We start from the raw sequence: 13,585 nt of genomic DNA on the forward strand, positions 1-13,585 counted from the left end.
GTTTTTAAATAAAGAAACGCGATGCGTTATGTAAAAATAAATGAATAGCTTCATGCGGTCAGATTATTCGAGTGTTAAAATACTAGAAAAAAGCTTATTTGCCACTTGTTCTACAACTTAACATGGGGAACGCAGCTAAAAAAAATCACTATGTCAAAGGGAGGTAATCTGTTTTTTTTTATATGATTTTATATACATTATTAGGAGAAATATGTGCAAAATGTGATGTAAATGGGGAGAATATTTATGCCTTTCATTGATATCATAACTCTAAAATGTAATTTCTATTGTTTCTTTCAATCTGCACACAAAAACTGACTTTTACCATATATCCCATGCTTCCTCTCACGGTACACTCAGTGCATCCTGGATACATTGTGTAGCCGCAGCTAAGATAGAAATTTGTGTAAAAACAACTTCAAATGGTTCCAAAATCCTTCCATTGCATTAAAATTTACAGGAAATTAGTTTGTTGATTATTGTGTGGCCTTGGACAAGTACAGTGAAAGAGTGCATATTTTCCTATAGGGGTAAATTCAGTAAAAAATCTCCCATTGACTTTAATGCTAATTTATGTATGGAATTAAATTTATACCTGATTTACCTTTAGAAATTGGAAACTTTCATATAACATTCATGAAAGTACAAATGTAGCCCTATCTTTTGCAACAATAAAAACATAGGGTCATGCGGCATTTTTGGGCATTCATATGGCATTGTTTACAAACAATCCAGATTCGTACTGAATTCCTATACTGATCCCCATTACTTTTCAACCCTGTAGTAAAAACAAATGAGCACATTCAGCATTTATTTTTTTATTTTTTTCAACTCTAGTTTTGATCTATCTGCCAAAAAATATTTTTTGCAAACATTATCTACCAATCAGAAGAGCATATGAATTCAGTGTTATACAGAAAGCTCTCACCTAAATGGGCGGTCCCTTATGACGTATATTTATTTTCTGAATTTACCCCTATAAGGGACTTTTTTACTTCTTTTCCCACTTTTTTTTACAATAAACATGTAAGGTATCCAATTTTCAAGTTCCAGTTTCAATACAACATTCATAAATGCTGAATTTGTAAAGATAGATCAAAATTGATACTACAGCCCATACTGGGCCAATGCATATTTGGTATATAAAGTTGCACATTGAATGTTTTTAAAAAAATGGTGTAAAATACTATGTTTAATAAATATGAATTGTTTTCTGTGTTTGCTTTGACCAGTATTGCAAGTACACCTAGAAACTAAAGACTTGGTGTACTCTTAGTTCAATTTTTCCTTATATGGAAGTTTTTGATGAAATACCCTGAAAAGACCACACAAAGACTTTTCAAAGGCTTTTTTAAGCAGTTTGATACCAGATAGAACAACAATTATGTTTCATTATACTAAATCTGTGTTTTAGTTACTTGTAACGTTCACAAAATGTCATTGACAATCACTCTGCAGAAATTCCTGTTATCCCAACATCAGGATGCATTCTTCGCCAAAACTAGACGACCAGAACTGAAGTAGAAAAAAGTGCCAAATATGAATAAATAAGACTAAGTATAAACAAACTTTGCATTTGGAAGATTAAAGTAGCAATTTAGAATATTTAAAAGCAATTATTTAACATAAAAATCCAATTACTCCAGTTTTGATCTATCTGCCAAAAAATATTTATTACAAACATTATCTTCCAATCAGAAGAGCATATACAGAAAGCTCTCCCCTAAATGGGCGGTCCCTCCCCTAAATGGTCGGTCCCTTATGACGTATATTTATTTACTGAATTTACCCCTATAGTGAGACACGTCCCAATAAGCCAAACAGAAAAAAGAAAAAGAAATACCCGTAAATTGTACGCGCATCTCCTCTTCAATATATTAAGTAAAAAGAAAGAAATATCACTATATATTTAAGGTCAATTATTGGTAAAAATATATAAGTACGTTTATGCAGTATTAATTCAATTTTGAGAAATTAACACTGTTAGCAAAGAAGAATATACCCTGTAAATTATTTCTTTTAACAGAGGACAATATTCTGGAGACATATAACAATCGTTTTTTCTTCTTTTTTTTGTCATTCCATTCATTTCCATTGAACTGAAATTGCCAATCATGGAATGGTGGATTCCGTTTTATTAATCTTGTCTCCGAGTGATATTAAACTTGTGGCGACCATGATACCCTTCCTTGGTTTGCGATTTTGTGGAATATATACATGTATGTGATTGTAGATATGATCGTTAATGGAACAAAATAATATACAGATACTGTACTTTTTTTCATGTATCAAAATGATTAAAAAAATACTACCAAGAAAAAAGGCCCAGGCTTTATAATGTACTAACGGAATAAATATAACGAATAATATGTTTTTAACAATAAAAAATGGTGTGGACTTTAACGGTGCTTTTTTGTGGACTTTAACGGAACTTGCTATTGTGGAATTTAATGGCGTTTTCTTCTGGACTTTAGCGGAGGTCATTTTGTGAACTTAAGCGGAAAGTTTGCAGACTTTAGCGGCGTTTTGGACTTTAGCGAAAATTTGTTGTGGACTTTAGCGGTGCCACAATGCTGTATAAATAAGAAAAGGTCTGATATTGGTAGTATATGGTTATATATTAATGTCGCTCACATAATTAAGGGAAGGAAATTTTAAGTATTGAAGTATATTCATAATACATTAAACAAAATGCATGTACTCTTTATGCTCCCTTCCACGACTAATGTTTTGTCGTTTTTTTACAGCATTTCAGATAACATATTCAGTAACAATATCAGGATCAGGAAGCTACATAATACCAAATAAATATTATGAACTGACATGCTCTTATGATACCTTTAAAGAAGACAGACGAACGACGTATAACTTTTTGGATGACAAATCTAACGGAATATATAGCTTAACTGTTCGATATGTAAACACTACTGAAGTGTGTTCCTACGGAAGCTCTATTTTAAATCTATGCTCAGCGGTTAATTTTTGTTCCTGTGATAGATATGGGATGGCGACACGGATCTATTATAATCTTACAAGCAATATCAGAGGACTTCTTACCGTGAGCTGTTTTGCGGGAGACAACTCTCTCATTACGATTCCAGTGGCAGGTTTGAGATTATTTTTCACTTAACTAAAGCAAATTGTTCGCAGGTTAAATACACAAAAAAAAATAGCAAGATACACTGTTTCTTATGGTGATCAGACAGAAAATCACAGTAATTAATGTATATTACAGAATTTTTTTTATATTGTACAAAATTCGAAAATAATTGAGAAAACAAACTCCCATAACAAATCAGGAACATGTTATTTGTATTGTTAAGGTAGATTCAATGTGTATTGCCTGCTTGGATTGTACAATTACTATTATAATAATTATAATAATAGCAGTACATAATCCGTCTTGATTCCTTGCCTGAATCTTTAAATTTTGAGACAGATTTCAATTATATGATATTTTGACAGAATGAATCTTGTCAAGTAAAACTCGATTGTATTTTTTTTATTTTTTTGTTTTACGGAATAAATATTCTACTTGAACATGTTGAAAATCAATGGAATATACAAAAAATATTTATGAAAAATTTGTCTTTTAAATTATATAAAAGATAATCTTATAACATGCCTGATTGCGACTCTTTTTCTTTTGTTTAACACAAAATTAAACTATTTGATTGCACGTTTGCTATTATCAATTTGCTTGATATACAGCTATAATTACAGTCATATAAAACTTCAAATTTGAAAAAAGTTCACTATGTATTTTTTTTACTTTTTATACTTAAATGGCTAAGTTTTAAAATAAAAAAAAGTTTTTCTTCTTAATGAACATACTTTCTTTTATCAAAATATATATAAATGTACTGCTATTGCATCGTTTCCTTCCCGTACCAATTTGCCGATATTTTCGTGTAGGTAATTTTTAAGACCTGAACTACGAAATGTGTCAGAAAAACTTTGACCACATCACAGCGCAAGTGCTAGAGTAAAACCGTGAGGCAACACATGCAAATTTAATTTCTTTTTCTACGGAATTTTCCACTCAAAAAATTTGAGGGAGTGATATGAAAATTTTAAGTTGCAAATTTTTTAGGCGATGCTTGATAAGTAAAGGCGAGTGATTTTTTTTTGTGTAAACATAAAATAATAGGTTTTAACAATATTGATCGAAACAAGATCGTATAAAACGTGATTTACTTTTTTAGTAAAATAGGACACATATTCATATATTAAAAATTCGTTTCATAAAGAACTATACATCTATCTGGAATTATAAGGTCAACACATGTCCAAGAATTTTGTAATATTCCTTGACTTTAATATGTCTTCTTTATTATTGAAAATAAGTGGACCCGTCTTTTAGAAAAGTTGTTTTAAATATGATTAATTTACCCAACCCCTTTGAAATAAAACATTTGTTTTTCTTTTAACTTTTCTACAACTGTAAATAACCCCTTGACTGAGGGACTAATTTAAGGGATTATTCATCTGGAAGGTTGTTCCCAACCTGATTATGTTTTTTAAGTTCTGCCTTCAACACAGGGATTTGGCCCTGACCAAACAGATTCAGAGCTGTAAAGGTACTCCAAAATGACTAGTGTATAAACAATTCAAACAGGAAAACCAACGATCTGATCTATATATATATACAAATGGAGAGATAAAGGGAAAACCACAGCTGCCTTATGATAAGAATAACCATATCATTAAGGGTGCAGATATATCTTGAAGCAAATGTCTTATACTATAAAGACATTTAACTATAATACTATGTTAATTTGCTATATCACTAAGATAAATTTATATACTATAAAGACACTTTAATACAACATGGAGTTACCTTTTCATACCGTATTCTGTCATTTCACTTTGTTAAAGGGGCACTAGCTGTCAAATTCATGTTCACTGTTTCTAATAAAATTAATACTGATTTGTCATTTTACTAAACTATTATGTGATATAGCTATGCCATAAAGATACATTTTATACTATAAAGACATCTTAATATAACATTAAGCAACTTGTTCATACTATTTTGTCATCTCAGTATGTTATAACTATAAATGTGTATACTATACAATCATCTCGATATAATATAGAACAATTTGTTCATACTAGTATGTCATATAACTATCCTATAAAGACATATTTTTATATCAAGCTGATAATTTTTATATCAGGAGGTGTTATCTATATACCAATGGACGATTTGATTACACTATAACCCGATTTCGCCATACCATAAGACCATTTCATCTTACCGCAACCATTTCATCGTACCATAAGACCATTTCATCATTCCACAAGACCATTTCATCATACCATAAGACCATTTCATCATTCCACAAGACCAGTTCATCATACCATCAGACCATTTCATTAAACTATAAGACCATTCCATCATACATGTACCAAAAGACCATTTCATCATACCACAAGACCATTTCTTCATACCATAAGACCATTTCCATATACCATAAGACCATTTCATCATACCGTAAAACCATTTCATCATACCATAAGACCATTTCATCATACCATAAGACCATTTCATCATATCACAAGACCATTTCATCATACCATAAGACCATTTCCACATACCATAAGACCATTTCATCATACCGTAAAACCATTTCATCATACCATAAGACAATTTCATCACACCATAAGACCAGACCATTTCATCATACCACAATACCAATTTCATCATACCACAAGACCATTAATTGCATCATACCACAATACCAATTTTATCATACCATAAGACCATTTCATCATAACGTAAAACCATTTCATCATACCATAAGACCATTTCATCATACCATAAGACCATCTCATCACACCATAAGACCACTGAGACCATTTCATCATACCACAATACCCATTTCATCATACCATAAGACCATTAATTGCATCATACCACAATACCCATTTCATCATACCACAATACCCATTTCATTATACCATAAGACCATCTCATCATACCACCAGACCATTTTATCATACCACAATACTCATTTCATCATACCATAAGACCACCTCATCATACCATAAGATCAGACCATTTTCATCATACCTCAAGACCATTTCATCATACCACAATACCCATTTCATCATACCATAAGACCATTTCATCATACCATAAGACATATCTATAAATCGCGGCGAACACCCCCCTCCGCGATATTCATCAGCAACATCGATTGTAAAAAAAGGGCCATAAAGGAAATCGTTTTGCGGACTGTAGGGAATTTCAAGATGAATACATTTATCGACTGTAATTCTCAATGTAGGCGACACATGCAGATTGGTATTCCCTTAAAATAAAATAATAAAATAAATAAATAAATAACATACAAGATTGCCTATATTCTTTTCGTCAAATTTTAATTATCATGAAAGCAAGCCAACCTGTTTTCTTTTTAGATAGTTTACTCTTAAAGCACGCATGGCACGTGTTAGCAAATCATGTTGACAGGAACGGTGAAAATTGTGTAACTCGTATCCCGTATCAACTTTCCCCGTACCCATTACAATTTAACTGTATTCTTGAATATTACTATTAACATAATGCTGAAAGCCAGATCGGCATATGTTTAAAATAACATTATTGTTAAATTTTTAATGATTTGTAAAATGACATGACATGACATGTAAGCTCTTTGCATACTGATGCTGGTATGCCTCTGTTTGTTTTTTCAACCCTCTGATCTGGACGTGTACGTAGGTGACTGGCACTTTCTTGTTTGACGCCTCCAATAGGTTTCAAATTCATCCCTGTGTTTCGGGCATATGTAAATGTCACAAGACTAACAATCTATTAAAAATGTCCCACTGCTGTACAGTATTAAAAGCCCTTCTGGTAGTTCAGTGTCCGTGGAGTAATTCCCGAGGCTACGTAAATGGGTACTTGTGGGTTTGTCACATTGGGTTATAGGGATACACAGGACATTTGAAGCATAATGAAATGATTGTCAACATTCGGATAAACAAATGTACATTTCATTTCATTCTTTTTCTCATACTGCAAAGCTAATTAATTATTCTTAACATTAATTATATTATTACACTACAGATTTTCCATGAAATAATACAGCAGAAGTGTGAAACATTGATGAGTACAATCAGGGGAGGTAAATCAATTTTTACTGGGGCACCATGAAGGTTGCAGTCTTGTAATTGACTGCTCCATGGGCTTACATGCAAAACAGCTGATCTTTGAAAATTCAAAAATTAAAAATGCTACATAGAAAATTTGTTTCATGTTCATATCATGTATGTACTAATGTAAAATTGTGATTTAAACGAAAAAAAAGTGGGTCATGCCACGAAGAATAAAAAGTTACGTAATCCTGAAGTCAAAACATTTTTTTTTCTACTTTCTGTTTGCTATTTTTACTAGGCCGCACCACTTCCAGTAAACATGATATCCTTCCACTTTCCTGGATTGATATCCTCAAAAAGATGCAAGATTTTTTTTAAAGTCTATATATATGTTTTAATTCAGCATAAACCTATAATCAAACAGAAAAAATTGAGTTCAGAAAAAAATTCAGAAAAAAATGCACTATTTTGTTTCCCTCCATGTTTTGACATGCACCGGAAACTGGAGTTGTAATACAAGACTGGTACCTATAACAATAATTAAATGTCTTATTCAAATAAATAAATAAATCATTTACTTAGTTTCATTAAGTAGCCATATTTGAACATAAAAAGTGCTATTAAAAGATCTGTTTGGCTGTATTAATAAAAATATCCCCACTATTAAAGCAGTACCCCTTTCTGAAAACAGGCAAAATTTGGAAATCAGTCATGTCTATCAAATGATCTGTAAATCTCATTCTAGTCTATCTTTATGAATGTTTTCTTATTATTTGGATACTGTGAAACTAGAAGAGTATTCTTATCTATTATTTTTATTTGTTTCCCTCTGTTTGATTGAAGCACATTCCATAGCTTATCCCTCCCCCTTTTTTCAATGAAATTTACCCAAGTGGGCCTCTTGTTTTAGTCAAAATTGAAAAAGTACCCAAAACTTGTTCATATTGAAGAATTTGCTACAATACAACTATCTGAACACAAGAAAGACCATACCTTTCTCTTTTTTGACTATACTGGTCTTTATACGTGCCTACTATATCATGGTTTTTAGACTGTACTTGACACACCAATGCATATAAAATTTGAAATAAAATTCAAGAAAAAACAAAATGAATACTCAAGTTGGTGTTTTTGGTAAGAATATTGATTATTTGTCACACCTAATCACAAACATCCTTGTCACAAAGGATAGTTTTAGAAAAATTCTACTTTTTAAACAAATTTTTAACCCAAATATGAAAATTTCAATTATCCATGCAGTGCCGCAGACAGGAAAAGAAGTATAGACTCATGAAAAATGAACATTTTTTTGAAAATCTTTTCACCAAAAGTTCATTTTATACACATTCTACCTAAATGTCAACAATTAAGCCATAAAAATAATTAACCCTAAAGAAAAATATTACTTTTGTATGTAGCTGTCTCTTCAACTTCGGGATAATTTTCAATAAAACTGTGCAACTAGAATTTTCATCACAAGAAGAAGATTTCATTGAAAAAAAAATCTTTCTATGTTCTTTTTAATTGAAAATCATGTAAGTAATACCATCAGAATCTCAATTTGCCTGAAACTGTTGTGCTTTATATCTATAAATACTGTTGAATGGTGTCTAGTATAAAAAAGCATAATTATTACATAATTTCAGTTTTTTCAGTGTAACTTGATACCCCATGATTTTTTTCTCTTAAAAAGTCCTTAAATCATGATGTTTTATCATTCTGGGCACACAAAAGTCCACATGAGCTACTTCCTTGCTGTGAACATATGAAAAAAATACCCTATGCAGGTTGCAGTCTTGTATTAAATTGACTGCTCCATGGGCTTACATTCAAAACAGCTGATCTTTGAAAATTAAAAAAATTAAAATGCTACATAGAAAATTTGTTTCATGTTCATATCATGTATGTACTAATGTGAAATTGTGATTTAATCGAAAAAAAAAGAGGGTCATGCCACGAAGAATAAAAAGTTACGTAATCCTGAAGTCAAAACATTTTTTTTTCTACTTTCTGTTTGCTATTTTTACTAGGCCGCACCACTTCCAGTAAACATGATATCCTTCCACTTTCCTGGATTGATATCCTCAAAAAGATGCAAGATTTTTTTAAAGTCTATATATATGTTTCAATTCAGCATAAACCTATAATCAAACAGAAAAAAATGAGTTCAGAAAAAAATTCAGAAAAAAATGCACTATTTTGATTCCCTCCATGTTTTGACATGCACCGGAAACTGGAGTTGTAATACAAGACTGGTACCTGAAGGATTTGTTTTAATTTTTCTGTACAGACAGAAATTTAAGGTTAAGTTTGAAATTATTAAATCAAATATTTCTACAAAATAAATATTTGAAAGTGGAACTGTTATGTCCTGATGAATACTAAAGTATATGAATATCTGATTAAGATAGAAAAAAATATTTGGATAATTAAATTTATCTAAAACCCTTGAATTTCTTATTTTTGATGTTAAATATTTAATATTGTGAATAATATTTTTCTCTTTAATTATTTTCTATATACCAGTAACTCTTCGACAAAGTTGAGGTGTTTATTTACAAGTTAACAGTATATTCTGCCTGAAATTCTTCTTATTTTTCGTTAAAATCTTAGATTTTTTGACATGTTCAAAATGTCATTAAAACTTATTTGCTGAGCAAGGGCTTACAGATTTTGAAGATATCAACCTTATTAAACATAAAAAGTACAACAGAAATAAAATTCAAATTATAAACTTTTAAAAACAGGAAGCAGCATTAACCTCTCTGTACCAATCCTTTTACAAAAGTTAACATGATGCCAATTTGTATCATTTGACATTAAAAAACGTTTTATACAGTTAAAAACATGTTAAACTTGCATTCTATCAAGGAAAATTACTAAATTAAAAAAAAAAGAATTTAAAAAAAATGCTTGTTTAAATACTTGAATGTGTTTCAAAAAATAGAATTGATGATTTCTAAAAATAGAATCAAATATTTGTACTTTTTATGGTATACACAGAGTCCCTACATGTTACCCTTCCAGATACATGACACATAACATTATTTTTCAAACTAGCTTCCGGATGATTTTTGGCAAATTGCATGGTTTTATCATAGAGAGGCTCTTAAACATATTGTATTTGCTGAATTAAAGCAAAATGCACTAGACACAAGTAAATCATATACTTATGAAGTCTTCTCCATGACACATGGGATGTGTACTAACACGAGCAACACGACGGGTACCACATATGAATCACCAAAAATCACCCCCAGTTTTAAGTAGAGTTCGTTTTGCTCAGTTTTTAGTTTTCCATATTGTGTTTTATGTTCTTTTTTTTATCTTTGTCTTTTTTCATTATAAGCCATGACGTGTTTATTTATTTTTTATTTTTAAGTTTGAATGTAAGGAACATAGATGATTCTGTCAATATCATTGAATTCCTTGAAAGACAAAACACAATAATCATAAGCGATAACAAAACTTATTACACATAAGGTTCTTGACTTTTAACTAGTTCATGAAATGTTTGAGGTTTGAAGGGGTTTAAAATCGAATCTACTCGTTTGTTTGAACTCTTAATAATATACAATTTCTTTTCAGTTGGTCCCGATGACAGTATGAATTTAATTCCTCCATCTTCATATCACACTAAGACATTAGGAGAATCCCTAGGTCCAATAACCTGCTCTGCATCATGTTATCCGGAATGTCAGTATGAATGGACAATGCAATCAAGAGCAACAATGCGAGGATCAACACTGCATATAGAGTCACTTACTAAAGAGGATGATGGAATCTACAGTTGTAAGGCATGGAATGAGGTTTATACTTCAGGAAAATCTATTACATTGAATCTGACTGTCAATTGTAAGTTTACTTAAATTGTAGTAGTCAGAAATAGTTCTTGACTTAAACAGAACACAAGACATGTGTTGGTAAAGAAAACATACCAACGAAAGGGTATTAAATGAATCAGTTAAAAATAACACCACAAGCATTAGAAATGATTTTTAACGTTCTATCGTAATAGAAAACTGCACGAAGTAGCCATTCAAACAAGTCTTCCAAATAAGTATGTCCAACGAACAGAATTTGCGAAAAGTTAATAGTTGTACGCGAAATTGATGGCAATTTTGATTTTGGTAATAATGGAATGCGTGTTGTAGTCATTTATACTAAATTTGTAGAGAATCAAACATGAAAATAGAAATCGTATAAATAAATAGCATTTTGCTTTAACAATACATGACGACTATTCAAACTACATCATTTTGTTTTGAAACACTGATTTTGTATACAACTTGGCTTCAAAGTTTTCATTTTTCCTGCGTTTTTTATACTCCTAATACAGTTTTTGACAATATGAATTTGAGATATGTCGCTTTTCCCGACGAATATATCTTTGAACAATTAAAACTGACCAAAAAGTAATAACACAATTTTTCAACTTTCTAATTATAATCCCACTTCTATATATCTTTTCAAAAAACATAATAACTGTTAGAACCTGAACGTACGTCCATCCTGAAGGATTCCCCTCTGCACAAGAAGCTTCGAAAAATCCACATTACAGAATTAAGAAATAGTTTTCTATTGAATTCCTAAGTGATGGACAGTGTGTGCTCATCATATATCAGGTCCACCATTTTATTATTTACTAGGTAACAAACTATTTTAAATATAGAATGTAACAAGAAATGATTTGTCCTTCACTTATGATATGTCATACATTACAAACATTATCTCCAATCCACAGAAAGAACCATGTTTTGCAGCTTTGGACAAGAACTACGTATTATTTCGATAACTTAGAATTTAAAAAAAACACTTTCATTTAGTTATTTTGGGTGACGTTTTTTATTTTGTTTATTTGGTGAATCGAACGAACTTTATGAAACTGGCAAAATTATTCACACGAAAATAAAGCAAACACTAAAAATTGAAACGTTTATCGAGATAAATACATTGTTTTACTAAAAAAAGTTTTATTTTGATGTAAAAGTTTGTTTATTAACACAGAAGATGACAGGGTATAAATAATGTCGATTTAAAATATGATACGGCAACGTTTACCTTATTGCAAAAAGGAGGAACTGTAACACGTAATACTACACTGACTAATAACCAGTTTTGATGAGTTTTTGATAACTGATGTTCGTGGAAAAAGAAGAATATTCCTGTATACAAAAGTATGGATTTTTCGATATACTACGGATTTCTTTATCCCAGGCATAGACAACCTTGAAAGAATTTGGCACATTTTTTTGGAATTTTGGGTCCTCAATTCTCTTCAACTTTGTTCTTGTTTGGCTTTATAGTTTTTTGTTTTTTTTATCTGAGCATCACTGATGAGTATTAAATGTATGTAGGCGAAATGCGTGTCTGGCGTATTAGATTATAATCCTTTAACTATTGTTTCAAACGTTTAGTTTAAATTATTAAAGGGTTATGATGGTTAAAATTTAACCAAGAGATGAAGAATATGATTTAGGACTAAACGCGAAACACAGGTCTTGTATACGAAAAATTAGTTCTGTTATATATGTTACAGTAAAAAGGTGAAATTAGGAATTACACGTAATAACTAAACATTTCAGTAAATACCTGTAATTACTAGCCAATTTAGTAATTACATGTATTTACTAGTTGTTTCAGTGATAACTGGTATTCACTGATTTTTTTGTCAATTTTACAGCTATTTACTAACTTGATATATATTTTTTTTTAATACAAAAACATTATTTAATATACCAAATAAGAAGGTAAAGGGGTAGGAATTTTCAGGGCAAACTTAAGGATTAAGGAATACTAGAGGCTCTAAAGAGCCTGTGTCGCTCACCTTGGTCTATGTGATTATTAAACAAAGGACACAGATGGATTCATGACAAAGTTGTGTTTTGGTGATGGTGATTAGTTTGTAGATCTTACTTTACTGAACATTCTTGCTGCTTACAATTATCTCTATCTATAATTAACTTGGCCAAGTAGTTTTAGAAATCTTATGACACATGTTTGAAAATCGTTAAAAATTGACTATAAAGGGCAATAACTCCTTAGAGGGTCAATTGACCATTTTGGTCATGTTGACTTATTTTAGGTCTTACTTAGCTGTACATTATTGCTGTTCACAGTTTATCTTTATCTATAATAATATTCAAGATAATAACCAAAAACGGCAAAACTTCCTTAAAATTACCAATTCAGGGGCAGCAACCTCACAACGGGTTGTTCGATTCATCTGTAAATTTCAGGGCAGATAGATAGATTTCGACCTGATAAACAATGTTATCCCAGTAAGATTTGCTCTAAATGCTTTGGTTTTTGAGATATAAGCCAAAACTGCATTTTACCCCATTGTTCTATTTTTAGCCATGGCAGCAATCTTGGTTGGTTGGCCGGGTCACCGGACACATTTTGTAAACTAAATACCCCAATCATGATTGTAGCCAAGTGTGGTTTAATTTGGCCCAGTAGTTTCAGAGGAGAAGATTTT

The 13,585-nt window shown here is 30.9% G+C and overlaps 1 protein-coding gene across 1 annotated transcript in view; it reads left to right on the forward strand.

The window, feature by feature from the left end:
- LOC139524484 (hemicentin-2-like) overlaps nucleotides 1-13,585 on the forward strand; it is an 85,357-nt gene that overhangs the window by 19,830 nt on the left and 51,942 nt on the right. Inside the window, exons 2-3 of the mRNA XM_071319276.1 lie at nucleotides 2,748-3,107; nucleotides 10,693-10,959. Of these exons, the coding sequence (XP_071175377.1) occupies nucleotides 2,748-3,107; nucleotides 10,693-10,959 (627 nt within the window). The remainder of the gene's footprint in view (nucleotides 1-2,747; nucleotides 3,108-10,692; nucleotides 10,960-13,585) is intronic.

This window comes from Mytilus edulis, chromosome 5, assembly GCF_963676685.1.
Source record: "Mytilus edulis chromosome 5, xbMytEdul2.2, whole genome shotgun sequence".
In the NCBI taxonomy this organism is placed as follows: Eukaryota; Metazoa; Mollusca; class Bivalvia; order Mytilida; family Mytilidae; genus Mytilus; species Mytilus edulis.